At 53.2% G+C, this 21,444-nt stretch overlaps 1 protein-coding gene across 1 annotated transcript; it reads left to right on the plus strand.

Annotated features, from left to right (window-relative positions):
* Positions 1-828: 828 nt before the first annotated feature.
* Positions 829-21,222, plus strand: LOC307198840 (protein-arginine deiminase type-3-like; the record flags this gene model as incomplete). The annotated part of the gene is given in 14 exon segments (XM_079946117.1): positions 829-920; positions 7,443-7,517; positions 7,519-7,621; positions 10,027-10,093; positions 12,105-12,166; positions 13,133-13,178; positions 13,181-13,234; positions 14,519-14,648; positions 14,650-14,699; positions 15,678-15,684; positions 16,225-16,250; positions 16,789-16,868; positions 19,131-19,256; positions 20,989-21,222. Coding segments are annotated over 14 exon segments (1,152 nt in total).
* Between the last annotated feature and the right edge of the window lie 222 nt (positions 21,223-21,444).

Raw genomic sequence — 21,444 nt, forward strand, 5'->3', positions numbered from 1 at the left:
CAATAATAACAATAACAACAACAACCATAATAAAAGAATACTGAGCTCCACACTAGAGCTCTACCCACGTTTTCCCCTTTGACCCTCATAACAACCATTTTTCAGATGCCAAAAGTGAGGCACAGAGCAATTAAGTGACTTGCCCCTGGTCACCCAGTCAGGATGTAATTGAGGCAGGGCTGAAATCCAGTCCTGCCTGCAAAATCCATGCTCTTAAGAAAAAAGTTGGTGTTCCTCAAAGTGCCTCAAAATGCTATAGGGGTGCTTGTAAAAAAAAAAAAAAAAAAGACTCCAGACAACAGGCTGCTTATCAAATTGGAGGCCAGGCCTGGGAATCTGCATTTTCATCAGTTCCTCCATCAGGATAGAGAAACTCCCCACTAAAGCAATGATCTCTGAAAATGCAGAAAAAGGGGTGAAGAGGCTGAGCGTGGAAAGCAAGTAAGGTCCCCTGATCCATACCCTGCACCTCTGCACGCCCCCCAGGGTCCTGGTGCCTCGGCGAGGTACTTACTTGCTCCCCTTAAAGTCAGAAATTAACTCTCTCTGTGCCTGGGCAGGAGCAACAGGTTCATATGCAAATATTGGGTTTCTTCCAGCCAATCCTGAGCTCTTGGCTCTGGGAAGGGGCTGGGCTTCCAGGACTGGAGCCAATGAATTAGCATCTTGGGCTGGAAGGGAAAGGCCAAGGGCTTTTATTTATTTATTTATTAACATTTTTATTGGAGTATAATTGCTTTACAATGGTGTGTTAGTTTCCGCTTTATAACAAAGGCTTTTAAACCACATGCCAGGGGTTTTGTGGCCCAAGCCCAGCCCAAGGCTAGCATGTCTCTGCAGAGGATCCTGCGAGTGTCCCTGGAGCATCCCACCAGTGCCGTGTGTGTGGCTGGCGTGGAGACCCTCGTGGACATTTATGGGTAAGAGCCAGAAGCCTGGGGGTTTGCAGGCCCCCGGTGCTGACCTCTTGGGCTCTCCCTGCGAGCTGTGTGGGGCTTCCTCAAGGCTCAGGCCTGACTTGGCTGCCCTCTCCTGAGCCTTGGCCTTGGCATAGCTGTCAATCATGGAAGCTTGGGTCCTCGTCTTTCTCAGCCAGGCTTCTTAAAGAACCCCCGCTAGCGGGTGTTAAGTGTGGGAGACTGAATGGGGGTAGAGAGGCTTCTACTCACTAGATGCTGGTAGCACACCCCGACTTATGACAACCAAAAACATCTCCGGACGTTGCCAAGTGTGCCCTGGAGGAAAAATCACACCCTGCTGAGAACCAGTGTCTCAGACTAAGACTTTAAAAATTGGAGTGAACTTAGAAGCAGAGATGGCATTGGTTCCAGGGCATTAGATAACAGGGGGTGAGGAGTTGGTCATGGGAGGGAACCAAGTCTGGAGCAAGCCCTCCAAGCTAGTAGGAGGAGCTAAAGCCCAGTTGAGGGTGGGTGGGCAGTGAGGAGTGGGAAGGGGATTCAGCTGATCCTGAAGCAGGTGGCAGCCACAGAGGGGTGATGAGGGAGGAGGTGTACCTGTGCCGGCTGGCACCGCCACCTCCTCCAGGGCTGTGTGCCCACGGCTGCCTCATGCCCTGGCTTCCTCACGCCCATGGGGCAGATGTGTCTCTAGTTTGACCTGCCCCAGGAAGCCCGGGGGCTGGTTCCTTCCCTGCAGACCTTCCTAGAGGATGGAGGAAGGATTTGGGCCATGAGAGGCAAAGGCAGCAGTATCTTGGGGTGTTGTGGATAGATGGGCCACTTTGGGGTTTGCAAAGGAGCTGTGGGTGGGACAGTCACAGAGTGGGGGGTGGAGCGTCTGGCACCCTCACACGGGGGACCCTTGGGCCTCCAATGACCAGACCACATTGGGGATGGGGGAGAGCTCCTAGTTTGTTCTTTCACACATTCATCAAGTATTTCAAGTATTGGTGGGGGGGGGGGTCTATTGAGTGCCAGGCATGGGGACACAATGGTGAGCAAGCAGGCGTGGTCCCTGCCCTCTGAGAACCCTGTCCTGCAGTTCTAGCAGAGGCTGGACCGCCTTGCAGGGGTGCTGTGGAAAGGATTCCTGTCTTGCAAGGGGAACAGGACTGGACTAATTCTAAAGTCCCTTCCGGCTCGGAGATACAGTGATTTAGGAATCCTTGGTGCTCAGACTGTGGGCCAACAAGAGAGAGGGCACTGGGCATGGTGGCTCAGTCCTGGCTCTGCGATCTAGCAGCTGTCTGACCTTGGGAAAGTCACTTAATCTCTCAAGTCGCTCTTTCTTCGTCTATAGAATGAAGGTCATCATAATATCAGCAATGATACTTAGAGGCTGCTCCATGCCAGTCACTGCCCTAAAGGCCTAACATATGTTAACTGAGGCTCACAGCCATTCTGTGAGATGGGTACTGTCTTCATCCCCATTGCAGAGATGAGGAAACTGAGGCACAGACAGGCTAAGTCACTTGCCCCATGTCACACAACCAGTGAGGAGAGGCAGAGCCAGGATGCAGCCCGAGCGCTTTGGCCTTCACTTCAAAGGGCTATTGGGACGATTGAATGAGATTGTGCGTGTAGTGCACGTAGGCGATGGCTGGCATGTGAACATTCGATTATGGTAACTGCTACCATTATAACCACCATCATCATCATTTTAAGTATCCTTCCTGGCTCTCTAGACAGCCTCAAGCGTCCCCAAACCTGCCATCCGCAAGATGGCTGGGGAACGAACTCTGAGCCATACTGGGAGAAGGAGGAAATGGGAAAAGAGAAATTAACACAGGCTGAGCAGTCAGGGCAGGCTTCCTGGAGAAAGGGCACCAACCAGAGCCTTGCAGGATGAGCAAGACCATTGGGGCTCTCTGATCACTAGTGGATTAAACCCTGTCTTCCTTCCTTCCACTGAGCTGGAGATGGCCCAGACTTGGTGAGGGGGTTTTGCTCTCCTGAATACAGATTCTTTTTTTATTGCGGTACGCGGGCCTCTCACTGTTGTGGCTTCTCCCATTGCGGAGCACAGGCTCCGGACGCGCAGGCTCAGCGGCCATGGCTCACGGGCCCAGCCGCTTCGCGGCATGTGGGATCTTCCCGGACCGGGGCACAAACCTGTGTCCCCTGCATCGGCAGGCGGACTCTCAACCACTGCGCCACCAGGGAAGCCCCTGAATAGGGATTCTTAGGGAGGAGGGTAAGGAAGGGTAATACACAGGTGTGCTGAGCCACGTATCAGATGTGCAGCCAGGGTTGAGAACCGCTGCCCTAGCTGGAAGGGCAAACAGCTCACCCCTTGCTCAGCAGAGGTGGTCTAATAGAAGGAAAAGGCTTGGGGCACCGGGGGCCAGGAACCCAGAGTTTTGGCCCTAGCTCTTTCACCCTTTGCTATGTCATCTTGAGTAATTTTCTGCTCCTTCCTGGGCCTCAGTTTCCCCATAGGTACTCTGAGGAGGTTGGCGTAGAAGAGTGGATTTCAAGCTCTGCTCATGGAGGCCTCTGAGCCTCCTCCCTGGTTTGACAAGGCATCTCCCCTTCTGTCTCTACCAGATTTTGTTTGCTGTAAAGCTCCAACCTGCCTGTGCAGAGAGCTGGGCTCTGGGAGGTGGACGCATCTTTAACTCTCTTAACTACTTGAACTTTGTAAAAAGTGTTTGTGTGACTGCCATTTTCCAGGGGCAGGAAGACGTGGAATTAAGGAGGGGCAGTGACTTCCTGAATTGTGTTCTGTTGGTGAGGCCAGTGCAGTCGGGGATCTGGGAGCCTCACTGAAGAGGGAGGGGCAGCTGGTACCCAGAGCCTGAGCTGTTGGGGCCTTGGTCTCCTCGGCTCCTATGGGCCAATTTGCTGGGGACCTTGGTGGTCAGCTTGTCAACTTTCCTGTTTTCAGCCACAAAGACCTTTGCTGTCAATTTCGTGGCTCTGAAATGTCTGATTTTGTTTTCCCAGAGGTGGAGGCCCTGAGCCCTTGAAGGGAGAGAGTGGGTTTCAGTTTACAAGGGAGTGGGGACAGAACTGGCTGTGAGTCCTGGCTCTGTCACTCACCAGCTGTGTGACTTTGAGCAAGTCACCTGTCATCTCTGGGCCTCAGTTTTCTTATCTGTAAAGTGGGGGAAATAGTACTGACGTCCTATGACTAGGAGAGCCGTCTTCATCACCCTTGTCGCCACCATCATCCTCACCATTGAAGGGGTGGCACGACTCTAAAGGAAGACCTGACCTGTCTTGATTCCCAGGAGGGCGTGAGCTAGCATTGAGTCACTCCCACACTCCCGGGGGACCAGGGTGCACTGTTTCTGAGACAGTCCATCTTTAGCCATGGTCCTCAGACTTCACTGGGCATCAGTGTGGTTTAAAATGCAGGTTCCTGAGCTCTGACTGCAGAACTTATGGTTCTGGAATCTGCATTTTCAACAGCTAGATCTGAAGTTGACCACTGTGAGGGTGACCAGCTGTCCCAGTTTGCCCAAGACTTTCTAGATTTTAGCATGGAATGTCCTGCACCCCAGGAAATGCCTCAGTCCCTGGCAAACCAGAACTGTTGGTCATCCCATCATGTTTTCCCCACTGTGCACCAGCTCCTAGGCTGGCTGTACTACTGGATCAGTTGGGCCCTTGGGCTGGCTAGAAGGGCTCAGGGCTGGGGGGGGTCTTGGACTGTCCTACTCATTGGGAGAGGACGAGGTCCCCAGCCACAAGTGCCTCTAGGACTGGGCTGGGGACGCTGTCTAGAGCAGCATGCCGCACTCGGGGTGGCCTGGCTGGAGGAAGAACTTCATCCTCGTGAGCCTCTGGCCGCTTTCCCTGTCCTCCAGGAAATGGGGAATCCAGATCCTCCTGTACCTGACGCAGCCTCTCCGCCTAGAAACCTCCCCTTTGATCTTCCTAACACACGGCTGCAGGATGGAGCATGAGTACGAGACTAGGAGTCTAGGGCCCTGGCTTCTAGTCTCTCCTCTTCTGGGCCTCAGTTTCCCCAGCAGTGAAGTGAGGGCATGGGTTCAGGTGCCTCCAAATTTTACTCATCCCCAGTGTTTACTCACACTCCTTTCGTCTTCTCATCACCCCACTTTATAGATGTAGACACTGAGGCACAGGGAGGCCAAGTCACTTCCACAAGGTCACACAGCTAGTGAGTGGTGGGGCTGGGATTTGAACCCAGGCTTCCTGCCCCCAGAGTCCACAGGCTTAGCCACCTCGTCATGGTTCCACTGTGTTGCCTCTCCTAATCAGGAACCATCGCTGGCTTCCCATGACATACGGGTGAAATGAAAATGAGCTCGTTGCAGCCTGAGTTTGCACTTGACCTCCTAAGGCTCTGCAGTGGAAACCCCTTCCCCTTAGATGTGTCTCTTCCTTGTCCTCGGCTTACCTGCCTTCCTCCGGGAAGGCACCCCAGTACACCCTTTCAAGCTGCTCCCATCCACCCATTTCCTGTGCCCTAATTTACCCTAGTAACGCCTTCCCCAGTCCTGGGCCGGTGGTTTTCCAAAAGACTTGCCCATCCATTATCGTGCTCGAGCCTCCCAATTGCCTGTGAGGATGGCCCAGTAGGTGTCATTATCCCACTTTACAGGTGAGGTAACAGGGCCCGGGGAGCCTAGGTGATCTGTTCAAGGTCACCTGGCTGATGGGCCACCCAGCCCAGGCTAGAACCCGACTCTTGACCTTGGTCCTGGCTCTACCAAGCTCTCAGCTTCTTTGGGTCCCTCCTGGGCAGGGGCACTTCTATCTTCATCAGGGGTCCCCTGGTGCCTCATACAAGCCTCAGGCCAGGGAGGTGCAGGGGAGCTGCGCTGAGATACCCCAAACCAGAGGCTGGGGCCTGGGAACTGGGTGGGCTTCGTACCAGGAGGACCACCCAAGGCGCTCCGCTCTAGTTTGTGTTTGGGGGGAGGAGGCTGGGGGCCCTTCGTACCCGGGTCTATCTCCATGAGGCTCTGTCTCTCTGTCTCTCCATATCTTTTCATGTCCCTTTGTCGCTGTCTCTGTGTCCCCATGTCTCTCTATCTAGATTCTCACACACCCAGGGCACAATAGGACAGAGCCCTGGAAATGAGAGCTTCGGGAGTAGGGTTGCCAGATAGAATCCAGGATGCCTCGTTAAATTTGAAATCCAGATGAACAATGAATACTTTTTTAGTGTAAGTATGTCCCAGATATTTCATGAGACATACTCATACTAAAACAATTGTTTGTTGTTTATCTGAAATTCCAGTCCGACTGGGTGTTCCGTATTTTATTAAATCTGGCAGCCCTGCTTGGAAGGAGACACAGGTGTGTCAGCCCCTCCCACGTGGTGAGGATACCTGGCAGGCCCAAGCCCTGGAGTGGGACCCGCCTGGTGGAGTACAGTTAGGCTTCATGTATTTCTCTTTTTTTAAAGGAAAGGCGTGTCGAGAAGTGTCAGACTCATGCTGGCAGAGGAGTGAAGAGGGTGCTTTGGAGGAAGTCTGCTTTCTTCCCCGTGGAGGCAGGGAAGGGAAAGGGCCTGGGTAGTTGTTGTGGCCAGCTGTGCAAGCTTGGGGAAGCCTCTTGCCCCTCCTGAGTCTCAGTTTCCCCATGTTAAGTGGGAGTAATGATCCCCTCCTCCTGGGACTGTGCTGAGGATTGGATGAGCTGATACTCAGAAACTCTCAGGCAAGCCTGCCATGGTCAATGCTCAGGGGATGGGAGCCCTGGGGGTCATGATTACTGTTGTTATTACTCTTGGGTAAGAATGTGGACTCAGGAGCCAGAGACCTGGGTTTGGACCCCAGTCCTGCCACTAACTAGCTCCATGACCTTGGACAGTTTACTTTAACCTCAGTTTCCCACCTGTAAAATGGGAGACAATAATATTCGCTACCTCCTGGGGTTTTTGAGTGGGTTACATGACATAAGGCACATAAAGAAAGTCAAATAGGGCTGGCACCTAGCAGGGGCTCAACCAAAGTCAGCTACTGTTATCTCCCAGCTGGATGTGTGTGCTGCTTCCTCCAGGAAGCCTTCTGGTTCCTCTGGCCCACAGTGGTCTCTCCCTACATGGGATCCCACTGACCCCTGACCCCGTCACCCTGAATCCCATCTGGCTGCCCTGGGCAGTGCTGTCCGCAGCTCCCTAGCCAGACTGAAGGCCAGCATGCACAGTAGGCACCCCACAGACAATCAGAGGATGAAGAGACTGATTTCAAACAGGACTCCCAGACTAGCTGGAGTGGGGAAATGAGGTCCCAGGCCCACAGAACAGCATGGAATTTTTAACCCTACAATTAATGCCTGGAGAACTCACAAGGGAAATATTAACGAGCACAGAACCTTAGAATGTGAGAATGTTTATCTGTGTGTGAGGTCCAGGCTTGACTTCCAGGAGCTTGCTGTGAGAATCTGAGAGGCCTGGGGTAGTCAGGGAAGGCTTCCTGGAAGCAAGAGTTTGAGCCAGGGCTCAAGCATCTGAACAAGAGCTGCCCTCCAGCACTTCCCGTGGCTCCCTGTTCTTCCCAGGTCAGTACCTGAGGGAACAGAGATGTTTGAGGTCTACGGAACCCCCGGTGTGGACATCTCCACCTCTCCCGGAGTGGAGGGACCAGGAACATGCAGACACCGGGCGGTGGTGCTTTGATGCGGGGTTGCAGATCGTCGTGGTCATGAACTCTCCCAGCAACGACCTCAACGACAGTCACGTAAGCAGGTCCCTTGGTCTGAGGGAGTGATGGGGAGGCAGAGATCTCACTCCACAAGGGCCCAGGGCCCTCTCTTTATCCAGAGTGCAGGGTAGCACAGTGGGTAAGTGCCTGGCCCTGGAGCCAGCCAGCTCTGCAACTTACAAACACAAACTGTGAGTCTGCTGGTGCGTCACATCACCGCTCTGGGCCTCAGTTCCCCCAACTGTAAAATGGGGATAATCATAGCACCTTCCTCCTAGTGTGGAACAGGAGCCAGCCTTTGCTCCTTCTCTTGCTTCCCAGGACCCCTTGTGAAGGGAGGAGTTGTCCTAGTTCTTCTGTGTCGGGCCTCAGTTTCCCCATCTGTAGGCTGAGGGTTGACTTGTGGTCTCTGATACTCTGAATGAGGGAGAGAAAGCAGAGATGGGGGAGGGAAGCCATTGCCTGGGGAGACCCCTTTCCCCAGGGGCCTCACCTTCCCCTAACCCACTCCCTTCCTGACCCTCATTCACTTCTCAGAGGCCGGGTGCCTCCCCTTCCTCTCCTCTCTCTGCCCATTAAGTTTGAGTTTAACAAGACCCAGCTGGAGGCAGTGTTCTGGCCCCAGGGCAGGGGGGATTTAAAAAGTGGGAGAAGTCGGGTGTCCCTCGACACAGGGCACAGGGGACGCCCCCTAAAGGGGTGATGGGAACCAGGCCTTGTCGTGTGGGTGGCAGTTCCCCACTCCGTGTCGGGAGCGATACTTTGGGAAACTGGCCCTTTAAGGAGCACTGACCATGCGCCCAGCCTGGGGCAGCCGTGACCTCCCCCGGCCCTGACAGCAGCCCTGAGAGGCAGGGTCTGATCCCCATTTCACAGGTGGGGCCACCAAGGTTCAGAGTAACTGTCCTGGAGCCACATAGCCGATCAGTGGGAAGGCTAGAATTCAGGTGTCAGAGCTGCTCGACACCCAGGGACAGGCTCCCTCCATCACCCCCACATCTTTACCATCCATGTGTCTAAATTATCCTATCCAGGGAGTTCTGTGAGGCAGGTGAGGCAGAATGAACCCATTTTATAGACAAGGAAACAGACCAAGAAGGGGCGTGGCTTACCTGAAGTCACATGATTAGTAAGTAGCAGAGTTGGTGAGAGTCAGGACAGAGGCCCCCGGGGCAGGGCAAGAGGACCAGCTGTCCTGTGAGGGGCCGCTCCTGGTTGCCCTGCACTGAGCCAGAGGCTGTGTGGATACCTCCCCAGTCTGAGCTCCCTGCACCGAGGACCGCAGGGACTGAGGAGGGTCATCAGAGTGTCCCCTACTTCCCCTCCCCCCCTTTGCCCGGGATCCAGGTAATTTTATGCCTGAGGTGAGCATCATTGCTGGGGCTTGACACATAGGGGTCAGTAACTGCAGGATTTAGGGGCTCCCAGGACAGAGGGGTGAGGGGTCTCTATAAAATCCTGAACCTTCTGGCCGAGTTGAGAACATCAGAGCCAAAAAGGGAAGGTCCACGTGGAGGGCGGTGGGTCAAAGGGGTTTGATACATCAGCCTGGAGTTGCTTTATCATCATCACCATCTTCGGCCTCCCCTTTGACAGTTGTTGGGTGTGTGCTGTGAGCACCGTGTCAAGAATGTCACGTGCTTTCCTTTTTTAATCCTCATAGCCTATAATCAGTCCTATGGAACTAGTATTATCCCCATTCTACAGCTGAGCAAATTGAGGCCCAGACAGGACAGTAACTTTTCCCAGGATATTCTCACATGGTGGATGCAGAATCTGAGCCCAGGACACCTGACTCCAGAACTCTGCACTGACTCTTACATCACAGCCCCTGCCCCCTAATAACAGTAGCTGGTATTTCTTGGGTGTTTCCTATAAGGTTCGTCTTTTACATGGATCATTTCAAATCTGCACTACAATCCTCTGAGGTAGGGACCTATATAAAGCCCATTTTGCAGATGAGGAGACTAAGGCAGCTCAGAAAGGTGAAGGGCCTTGGCCAAGGTCACAGAACCCAGAGGTGCTGGGCTCAAGTCTAGGGCTGTCTGAATCCCAGAGTGAAGAGAGTGTCCCTAAAGCCTGCCCAGTCCAAACTCCTCATTTTAGGAATGGCGAAACTGAGATCAGAAATAGGAGCCCCAGCTCTTGTTCTTTGGAGCAGGGGCTTGCCAAAAGCACACAGTAGTCATTGGCAGCACCGGGACACACGTCTCCATGGAATCCCTCACAAATTGTTCCCATTTTACAGATAGGCCAACTGAGGCATGGAAAAATAAATGGCACAGAGAAGGCTAAAGGAAGAGCTGGGTTGGTAAACTCAACTTTAGTGCACAGAGTTTCCTGGGAACTCCTCCCCTCCTTGCCAGATCCCCCAAGACCTGTGTTTCGGGGCAGGGCTCTTGGCTTCAGCCAACTTGACCTTGGGGCCCATCTTTCTACAGGTTCAGATTTCCTACCATTCCGGCCAAGAGCCTCTGGCCTATGCGGTGCTCTACCTCACCTGTGTGGGTAAGTCCAGGGCCTCAGCCAATGGCAGTGTGAAATTGGTGCAGGGTTAAATATAGACCAACGGAACAAATGGAGAACCAGAACCCAGACCCATGCTCATGTGGTTATCATGTGACACTCAATGAACCTGGAGCCCTACTTCACACCATACTCAAAAATAAATTCCAGATGGGTTAAAAATCTCAAGGTGAAAGTCAGAATTTTAAAGCTTTTAGAAGAGAATATCTTTTCAACTTCAAAGCAGTCAGAAGTTTTCTTTAACAAGGCAAAACAAAAGCACAGGACTTTAGGGGCAAGATTGATAAATTAGACTCTATTAAAATTGAAAACTTCTGTACAGTGGAGGACAAGTACAAAGCCATACTATGGAGAAGAGCTTTGCAATGCTCTTCTTTGCAATGCATATAGCTGACTCAGTGCTTATAGGTAATGGAGAATGCCGATCAATAAGAAAGAAAAACCAAACAATAGAAACAGGCAAAACAGCAACAGCAATAACAACAGAAAAGAAAAAAGAAAACCCCAGCAAATCACAGATGAGAAAAGCCCCAATGATCAGAACTCAAATGAAAGGATACTTACCTTAGAAGATACTTATCTGCGAAGGATGTGCAACTGGAAACTCCTTCTACCGGGGGTGGGGCTTGCGTTGGTACAAGCACTTGGAGAACAAGAAAGTTAGCAAGAAAGTTGAAAACGCTTTGTCTGCAGGAGGTGTTTTTAGAAGCAGAACTGCGGAGTTACAGGGAAGGTACATTTAAATTGTGATAGATATTGCCAAATGGCTCTTCGAAAAGACCGTACCACGTTATACACGGGCCCACAGCAGGGAGTATGGGAGTGCCTTGCCAACACTGTACGTTATCAACCTTTTCCGGTTTTGGCCACTCTGAGAGGTCGCTGTCTCATTGTTGCTTTAATTTGCCTCCCTTTAGTTAGGACTGAGGTTGGGGACCACCCCACCTCCTCTCCCTGAACACACACCCACCCTTGTTCTTTGGAAAATACGCATACAGCAAAGTACATATGTATGTATGTGTGCGTGAGAGTATGGGTGTGAATACACACACATTAAGGAATAGTTACAAAGCAAACACCTGAGCAACCATTACCCAGGTTAAGAAATAGCACAGGGAACGTGGTCAATACCCCAAAGTGCCCCCCGCCACCGAGCCCCTCTCTGATCAAAGCTCCCTCCTTCCCTTAGAGGTCACCACTATCTGGTGGTAAGTATTTCCTTGCTGTTCTTTATGATTTTATCATCTGAATAGGCACACCCAAATAATACAGTCTAGTTTGGCCTATCTTTGAATTCTCCCTGGGTGGAATCTTACTGTACGCGTCCGTTGGAGTTGGGCTTGTTTTGCCCCATGTTAGCTTTGTGAGTTTCATGCACTTATTGCGTGGTGGGTGGGTGCCTTTTCACATGTTTAAAAATCATTTCAAATCTCTCTCTCTCTCTCCCTTGAAGGTTTCACTTGTATTGTAAAATCTCCTCCACTTTCTAGGGAGAAAGGTTAAGACAGTGGGATGGAGGCTGGGATTTAGGGAAAAGCTGAGGCTCACAGAAGCCACATAGCCTATAGGTGCCAGAGCCTAGATTCACATCCATGACTACCTAACACCAAAGTCCAGGCTCACTGCCCCATCCCGAGGAGACGAGGCAGCTTCATACAGACCAAGAATGTCCAGGGCAACCCAGGCGCAGTGCAGGGTGTGCCCCAGACAGCGAGGGCTGTAGAGATGCAGGAGAGGGAGAGTTCAGGGAAGGCTTCCTGGAGGGGGCAGCATTTGACCTGGGTCTTTGCTCTGACCCTGCTTCCTCCCCAAGGCCTCTTTCCCCAGCCCAGGGAGGGAGGCTCCAGATGCTCCCACCTCTGGGCAGTGTCTCCTTGGAAATGACTTCCATTTGCCAGATGGGCCAAGACCGAGGCTAAAATGTGGAGGCCATAGGCCTGTGCTGGGCCCCTGAAAACACTGTCGTGACTTACCTTCTGCCCTCTCCTTGCAGATATCACCCTGGATTGTGACCTGAACTGTGAAGACAGACGGGATAGCGGCTTTGTGGACAAGGTAGGCTATCTCTGGGCCCAGAAAGGGGCATGGAGTTTGGAGCTGCTCTAGGCTGGGTTAAGAGGAGGGAGATCATTATAGGTATCCCCCTGCCTCCCAGCTGATGTCAAGGCCAGTGGAGCCAGATAGGAACCAGGCATGGCTGGGGATCTTTTGGGAGAAAAATCATCACCAAGAGTTTTCAAGCACACATGTGCCCAGCCCTGGGCTAGGCCTTCCTTTCTGGGGAAAAGTCCTTCTGGATTTTCAATCTAGGTTGGGGGTTGGCAAACTTTTTCTGTAAGAGCAAGATAGTAAATATTTTAGGCTTTGCGGGTCATCCTATCTCTCTTGCAATTACTTGATTCTGCCATTGTAGGATGAAAGAGATAGTACAGAAACAAATGGATGTGACAGTGTTCCAATAAAACTTTATTTAAAAAAACAAGTAGTGGGCCAGATTTGGCCCACGGGCAGTAGTGTGCTGACCCCCTAATCTAGGTGAAAAGGGAAATCTACCAAGGCTGAAACTGTAAAAGAACTTTGGGCTGAATTGTGGTGGCACTTAATGCATTGAGAGTTCAACGGAGAAGGGCAAGGTGGGCTTTGGGAGCAAGAAAGACTTCCCTTGAAGTCCCCGTGCGCTGGGCTCCAAAGCGATGCAAGACGGAGGGCATTTCAAGTGGAGGGAACAGCAGAAGCTAAGGCCTGGAGAAAGGAATGGATCTTATCAGGAAGTTGCCTATTGGAAAGAGGATGTTGGCTGGAGACATAACACAGGCAGCCATGAGAGACAGCTGTGTTGTTTGAACTCGATGGTGTGGGCAGTAGGGAGCTATTGCCGTTTCTTGAGCAGGAGTGGACCTATCATCACAAGGCAGGGTGAAGAGGAAGGGATGGGTTAGGAGGCTGGCCAGGAGGTTGCTGAGGAGGGAGGCACAGGTGTGGTCTGAGCCCCCGTCATCAGCTGGGCTTTGCCATTGGCAGCGGCAGTGGGTCTGGAGATCTAGCGGGTATGGAGCCGTCCTGCTGGTGAGCTGAACTGTGATGACCAGGACAACTGTGACCGGCACGTGCGCTGCCTGCAAGGCAAGGGGGGCACCGGGGCAGCCTGTGTCCCTGGGTTCCCAGGGTCAACGCTCAGCTACCCTGCAGGGATTCTGACCCCCACAGGCAGCTCTGAAGGCAGAGCTCAGCGCCAGAGTTTCAGCTCCCGTACACACCTTGATGCTCCTTAAAACGTGCCTCAGGCTGGCAGCTGCCTCTCCCCATCCTCAGTGCCAGCGGGCACTAGCATGCTGGGGCAGAGCTCTGGAAAGGAGCTGACTCACCTTTCTCTCCCTCCAGGGGAGTAGAGGATGCTAACATTATTTGAGCACCCGTCATGTGCCAGACTCTTTACTCAAATTCTCGTTTAACCATCAAAGCAGAAGGGCAACATCGCCCCAATTTAGAGACAAGGACGTTGAGGCTCAGAGGTCAGGAGATCCCCAAAGTCACTCAGCCAGCCTGTGGCAGGTCCAAGCCTTCCGATTCCAACCCGAAATCCGGCCTCTTCCTCCTCCCTGGCATCGCTGGTCTGGGTTTCAGAGATGCCCCACGTTTTTTTTTTTTTTTTTTTTGCAGTACGCGGGCCTCTCACTGTTGTGGCCTCTCCCGCCGCGGAGCACAGGCTCCGGACACACAGGCTCAGCGGCCATGGCTCACAGGCCCAGCCGCTCCGCGGCATGTGGGATCCTCCCGGACTGGGGCATGAACCCGCTTCCCCCGCATCAGCAGGCGGACTCTCAACCACTGCGCCACCAGGGAAGCCCTGCCCCACGTTTAAGTCCATCCTGAACCACATGCACAGCCCCGTGAAGGGTGCTGCAGCAGCATCCTTGGTGTGGGCCAGGGGCTTCACACATGAGATGCCCATGCTACTCTAAAAGTTGGCATGATTGTTTTGGAGACAGGAAGGCTGAAGCTTTGGGGCGGGGAGGGGCTGGCCCAGGGCAGCAGCGAGCGATTCTGAGACTGAGACAGGGGCCTTCACCTTTGTGCCGCCCAGGTGGGCTTCTTACCACACATGCTTCTCCTGCACACCTGTCGTGTGCCAGGCACCAGGCTGGCCGCTCTATACTTCCTGGTTCTCTGGGCAGATGAGGAAACCGAGGCTCAGAGAGGGTAGGAAGTAGCTCACCATGTCACATGCTTACAGCCATCTTCGTGGTTTGCTCCTGATGGCTCCCAGTGCTTCCACAGGCTGGGCAGAGCTGGGGCTCAGAGACCCAGGTCTCGGCACCCTCTGCCCTGGGGAGGGCACGAGCAGGAGTCGGAGGGGCTGGGGTGTCGGAGGCCCCCTGAATTGCTGCCCTGTGTCTGGCTCCCCAGACCTGGAAGATATGTCTGTCATGGTCCTGTGGACCCAAGGTCCCGTTGCCCTTTTCGACGACCACACACTTGTCCTCCACACATCCAGCTGTGACACCAAGTGGGCACGGGTCTTCCATGCTTGTGGTGAGTTCATGCCCATCCTGCCCTGCCGGGGGGGGCCTCAGTTTCCCCACCTGGGGTGAGAGAGCAGGCTCTGCTTTGGCTCCTGGGCTGCCTTGGGGGTCAGAGGAAGAAGAATCAGATGAGCGAGCTCCAGAGCCGGTTGGCTGGCGTCCCTGGCACAGCCGTGCCTCAGGTGGTTTCACCGGATGACTGAATTTTTAAAATATGTTCTAAGCACGTTTAGAAGTTTTTATTATCACAACTTTCAAACATCCACAAAAGTAGAGAGAACGGTGTAACGAACCCCCATGTGCCACCCACTCAGATTCAGCGGTGATCACTATTTTGCCTCTCTTACTTCATCTATCCTTTTCGGTTTGCTGAAGTATTTTAAAGCCAGTCCCAGACACCCTGGCTGTTTGCCTCTACAATAATTCAGTCTGTATCTCCCTGCCCCACCCAAAGAAAAAAAACCAAACTATTGCTTTACATAGCCACAATTCCATTATCACAAATAAAAGTATATAACGTAAAATTTTTTTACATTTTAAAAATACAAATGTATACAAGTAATAATATGGTCATTTAAAAAATATAGAAGTATGTAAACTAAAAAATGAGAGTTTGCTATCCCTGCCCCAAAACCTGACCCTTAACATGTGTTCACTGTGAACAATCTGGTGTGTGTTCTTCCCGACTTTTCTCTGTGTGCACTAGATGAGCCTGGTGTGTGTGTGTGCGTGCTGCGTGGGCGCGTGCGTGTGTGTGTGTGCGTGCCGCGTGGGCGCGTGCGTGTGTGTGTGTACATACTCTGCTTTCCAGATGGTTCCTCCCATTGAGTTATGCATCCTACACAGCTCCCTGTGTATTTATTTAGCTCTGCTTCCCTCTCCTCCACAGCTGCATCGTGTTCCAAAGCACGGAGGTGCTGTAAATTATCTGGTCCCCTGAAGGCACAGTTTTTGCAGTGTTCTGATTTTACAACAGTCTAGGTTCCTGGCGGGCAGGGACCTTGCTCACAGCCGTATCCTGAGTCCAGAACTATGCCTCCTAGGTGCACAGTAGGTGCTCAGTAAATATTTATTCAATGAATGAATAATTAACCAGTGAACACCCTTGTACATGTATTTTTTAGGAAAGATACCTAGCCATGGAATTGCTGGTTAGGGGTAAACATTACCTTCTTTTTTTTAAAAAAAATAAATTTATTTATTTATTTACTTTTGGCTGTGTTGGGTCTTCGTTGCTGTGCGCGGGCTTTCTGTAGTTCTGGTGAGCGGGAGCTACTCTTCGTTGCGGTGCGTGGGCTTCTCATTGCGGTGGCTTCTCTTGTTGTGGAGCAGGGGCTCTAGGCACGCGGGCTTCAGTAGTTGTGGCACGTGGGCTCAGTAGCGGTGGCTCGTGGGCTCTAGAGCGCAGGCTCAGTAGTTGTGGTGGATGGGCTTCGTTGCTCCGCGGCATGTGGGATCTTCCTGGACCAGGGCTCGAACCCGTGTCCCCTGCATTGGCAGGCGGATTCTTAACCACTGTGCCACCAGGGAAGTCCCAACATTACCTCCTTAGATGGTCACCATGAGGCCTGAATGAAGTGCTGAGCGTAGAGCGCTGGACTCAGGGCCTGCACAGGGTAAGAGCTTCATAACTGGCAGCCGTGAGGATCGTGAGCCATTGGCTCTGACCTCCCCTGTCATGCCCGTCTCCACGGGCACCTCATCAAGGCTGCAGGAAAGCTGGGCCTGGGGGAGCCCCTTTGCCATGCAGTCACCTCTAGGAGATCAGGGACAGGGTCCAATGGTGTCCGTCAGGGCTGGCACTGGTGGCAAGTGGGCGACCCAGCTCCCTGCCCCACCACTAGCCAAAAAACAGCGATCACCACCCAGGGCCCCGGTGGGAGTGGGGGAGGCTGTACATTTCCAATAAAAGGTGTCGCCACTTCCGAAGTGCTCAGATGAGGGTCTAAAGTTCATGGCACTGCAGCCACCTGCCCCTGCCGTCCTCACACGCCCAGACTCGCACAGTGGCCAAGCGGAAAGGCTGGGGAGCTGCTGACTCAGCAAGACTGGTACCTGCGAACTTGACCTCCGCCTGGCTGCTTCCCAGAGCAGGTGGCCCTCCCTGCTGGCATTGTTCTCACCCTGCCCTTCGTGTCTCTCTCTCCTTCACAGGCAATCAGCAGGTCAACGCCATCTCCATCGACCAGGTCCTCTCCAATGAAAACCTCATCAGCTACAATAAGTTTGTCCAGGTACAGGGCCGTGGGCTGTGAGTGGGAGCTGGGCGTGGCTGGGGACCGGGATGGGGACGGGGGTCTGAAGCTCACAGTTCATGAAAGCTCAGGCTGGAGCAGGCCCAGATGAGGGCCCCTAAACCCTGACTTTGACCCGAGAGAAAGGAGGGGGTAAGGCGCATGTGAGGAGGACAAACATTCCAGGCAGAGGGTACAGCACAGACGAGGCCCTGAGGTGGAACAGAGGGGCCTGGGGTGTTTAAGGACAAGCCAGGAGGCCCACGTGGAGTGCGGGGAGACAGGTCCCACAAGGCCTTGTAGGGCATCACTAGGGCTTTGGCTGTGACTCCGAGTGAGATTGGAGGCCACTGGGGAATTTGAGCAGAGGACTTATGCTTTGAAATGACCTCTCTGCTGCTGTGTTGAGAATATATCTTCTATTACGGCGAGGGGTGGGGAGTGGTGACAGTAGGTCCCAGCAGGAAACATATGGCACTCCAAGCGGATAACTGTAGAAAAGTTTAACAAAGAGAATATTTACAAAGACATAGGGAGGATTTGAGGAAATCAACAAAGGCCTGTCCCATATCCCCAGGGTAGAAAGAGGGGAGCCGTCACCACCCCTGGGCCTGGAGGAATTAGGCAAGGAAGATGTTACTGGAACCTGGAGGGGTCACTACAAGAAGAGGCTACGAGACAGCAGCTGGGACTTCACAGCCAACCCACAGTGACCTGACAGGGAGGGAGCTGGGGGAACAAAGATCCCAACTGCACTCTCCTACCAGTCCCCCCACCTTCTGCCAGTGCCCCCATTGGCTGAACCCAACTGGAAGCCTGTGGGTAGGGGAGCCCCTGATTCCCAAGGGGCAGCCTCCCAGGGCACAGAGCAGATAAGATGGGTGACAGTGGGTCCAGTAGAGCAAACAGAATATCCAGCCCAGGGCCTTCCAAGAAGCAAATGCCAAGATGGGGGTTAAACATGCAAGGATTTTATTAGGGGCAATGCTGCAGGAGGGAAAGAGGAAGGGAGCTGGAGGAGGCTGGGCGAGCTAGTCCTGAGGGAAGGAGAGGGAAGGAAGGGTAGATGCATCCTTTACTGCCACACAGTCGAGTTAGGCTCGGCCAAACTGCGGGATTCTGCAAGCCAATCAGCCATCAGAGGGTCCCGGCTCCCAGAAACTGTCCGCCTTAGTATCCTTGCGGAGCTCAGCCATTGGCTGTTAGCAGCTGGTGGGAGGTGTGGCCTCGGGCGGGCGCCAGCACAGGAAGGATTTCAGAGCTGGATCTGGGCAGCTGGGCCCTCGGTCAATTCCACTCCCATGGCTGGAGGGCTTCGAGGAGCATTGTCATGGCCGCCACATGAAGCAAGACCAGAAGAAGCCAGGAGGCCAGTGAGGAGGCCGCTGCCGGCAGCCAGGCGGGCGGGGAGGCCTCTTCCCCGGGTGGAAGAGGTAGAGGTAGTGGGGAGGGGTCCGATCGGGGGTATATTTTGGAAGAAGAGCCCACGGGACTGGCTGATGATGGATGCTGAGTGAGAGGAAAGGAGGCATCGAGGATGACCTCAGGGATTTTGACCTGAGCAATGGGTCCATTCACAGAGTGGAAGAACGGGGTGGGGGCATGGGTGGAAATGAAGAGGTTGTCTTTGGACCCGTCACATCTGACGTGCCCGTTAGACACCCAAGTAAAGATGCGAAGTGCTGGTTATGCTGCACGTCTGAGCTCAGCAAAGAGGCTGGGCTCTATAAAGCGGTTGGGAGATAGAAATTTAGGAGTTGTCAGTGTCTGGTGTTTTAAACCATAAGACTGAAGGAGAGGGACTTCCCAGGAGGTGCAGTGGTTAAGAATCCGCCTTCCAGTGCAGGGGACTCAGGTTCGATCCCTGGTCGGGGAATTAAGATCCCACATGCTGAGGGGCAGCTAAGCCCATGTGCCACACCTAGAGAGAAGCCCGCACACCACAACGAAAGATCCCGCATGCCGAAATTAAGACCTAACGCAGCCAAAAAAAAAAAAGACTGAAGGAGATCCCCTAATGAGTGAAGGATCTAGAGAAGGGAGAGGGTCAAGGATGGAACACTCTCACTTGAGCCTGGCTAATGGGATAGGGCTATGAGGGGTGGGACACGGGGCAGGTATATGTTGATGAAGGGGCACAAAGAGAATGTTTGTGTGGAGAGTTGATCTCTGGGCATCCTGCCCGTCCTTAACCAGACATGACCCCTGGGGTTCCCTCCAATACAGGCAAGGTCTCCTACCTCTTCCTTCCTCCTCTCCTAGAGCTGCGTCGACTGGAACTGGGAGGTGCTGAAGCGGGAGCTGGGCCTGACCGACGGTGACATCATCGACATCCCCCAGCTCTTCAAGATGGAGAGGAGAAAGGCGGTGGCCTTCTTCCCTGACTTGGTGAGACCACCACCCGTGACCTAAGGTTTCATCAAATTAAGCTCTGAGCCTCTGCTCCCCAGTGGGCAAGACGATTGGTCGCCGCCATGTTTGGGACTGTGGTGGCTGGTAGCGGCGGCAGGGAGAATCAGAGGTCCCATGGTGCCCAGCAGAAGGACTTCTTCTTCGCTGATTGTCATGGTCACTATGAAATGCTCCTTGGCCAAGCCCTTGCTCAGGGGCCATCAGGGAAGGGCTCTTCTCTCCTCCCAGGGACCCACTTGATATTTGTGGAGTGAATGAAAGATTGCACGAGGCTGTGCATGTAAAGCATGTCGTATCCACTGGGAGCTCAGGTGCCCATTCTGCTCCCTTTCTCCCAGTAAACAGCTATTCACCATCCTCCACATATTTAGGGTACCCTGTGTGAGACACACAGATGATTAAGGCTGCTCCCTGCTCCCAAGGAGCTGCCAGTCAAATCTGTTCAGGGGAAAACTCTCTTCACCTCTCTGAGGATGTGTCCCAACCTACTTTGTATAATAAAATGATGTGGCAGTTCAGAGATGGGACAAAGCACTTCCAGCCCAAGAGGTAGGACTGGAGATCCAAGAGGGCTTCATGGAAGAAGTGGCCTTTGACTGAGCCCTGAGGGCTTTGCCTCTGAAACTTGAACTTGCATCTGGAACACCTGGACCACTGGGCCCTCACCCCAGGGGTTCTGATCCAGCAGGGGCCTGAGACACTGCTGCCTTTCTAACAAGCAAGCATTCAGGTGACGCTTACTGCTCTCTGAGGACCACACTTTGAGATCACTGCTGTCAATCACTCGGCTTCCTCCTTCTTCTTTCCCCTACACTTTCAAACCCTCTACACCTCCATCCCCCAGAGGAACTAGACTCGCCCATCATCAGAGGCTTGCAGGGAGCCTGTCCACACCACCATTGCTTTATCCCTCCTTTTTTCCTTCCCCTTTCTGGCTTTTTGCTCACTTTGATTTCCCCACTTGTAAAGCCTCTCATCACTCCTTTTCCTTCCTGCATCTGTAAGGGGACCTTGCAATTATGTCTGTGTCCCCACGAAGCTTGTGCACTGGTCCAGATTCTTGTGTTTGCAGGAGGACCACCCAAGCCAGCTTCAGCCAGAGCAGAAGATTCAGTATAAGGACACCAGGAAAGCCAGGGGCAGCTGTGGGGGACATCAGGAGCACGTGGAACCATTTCTTGTCTCTGCGTCTACATCATTCATCCCTCTCCTTCCCTGCTTCTCTTCCTCCATTTCTGGCTTCCTTTGCTTCTCTATCCCTGGGGATGAATATTAATATGGCCACATATAAGTATAGACACAGGCAGAGATTGACTCAACTCTCCCACCATATCAACTTCAAACACCCGAGGAGAGAATCTGATTGATCCAGCTGGGGTCATATGTCTACCCTGGTCCAATTGGCTACAGCGTAGGAGTTTGGGATTCTGTAGCACAGACATGGCAACCACCATGATCCACCAATATGGAGGGCAGTCACCAGAGAAATAAGTTGTCATTGTGAACTCTGCAGACGTGCCCGTGGCAATGCACAGCTGGCCAGATTTCCTAGCAGCCCAAGTTCTTCTCCCACTGCCTGGAGAGGCGAGTAGCTATTTGCAGGCCTGCCTCAAAGACAAACCCAGGTCCTGCCGGGTATAGTGAGGGTGCTGGGGTGGGAGCTGATGATGAAGTGCTGCCCGTGACTTGGGCTCCCCCTTTGTTGTAGGTGAACATGCTAGTGCTGGGGAAGCACCTGGGCATCCCCAAGCCCTTCGGACCCATCATCAACGGCTGCTGCTGCCTGGGGGAGAAGGTGCGGTCCCTGCTGGAACCGCTGGGCCTCCAGTGCACCTTCATTGACGACTTCACCCTATACCACAAGCTGCACGGGGAGGTGCACTGCGGCAACATCGTGCGCCGGCAGACCTTCTCCTTCAGGTGGTGGAACATGGTGCCCTGAGCCCATCCCCCCACCATCCTTTACCCCTGGGGTGGGATGTCGGCCTGGGTGATGGAGACTGAGACAGGCCCCTGAGCAATAAGTGTCAAGAGACTCCAAGTTTCCAGATGGAACAGCCTCTTGGAAGCCTTTTCCTTAGACGTGTTCACGCCTCACCTGCAACCCATTTGGTTTTCAGCCTCGATTCCCCTTGGCCTCCCAATAAGGACCTCATTTCTTGTG

The sequence above is a fragment of the Stenella coeruleoalba genome (assembly GCF_951394435.1).
Source record: "Stenella coeruleoalba genome assembly, chromosome: 1".
In the NCBI taxonomy this organism is placed as follows: Eukaryota; Metazoa; Chordata; class Mammalia; order Artiodactyla; family Delphinidae; genus Stenella; species Stenella coeruleoalba.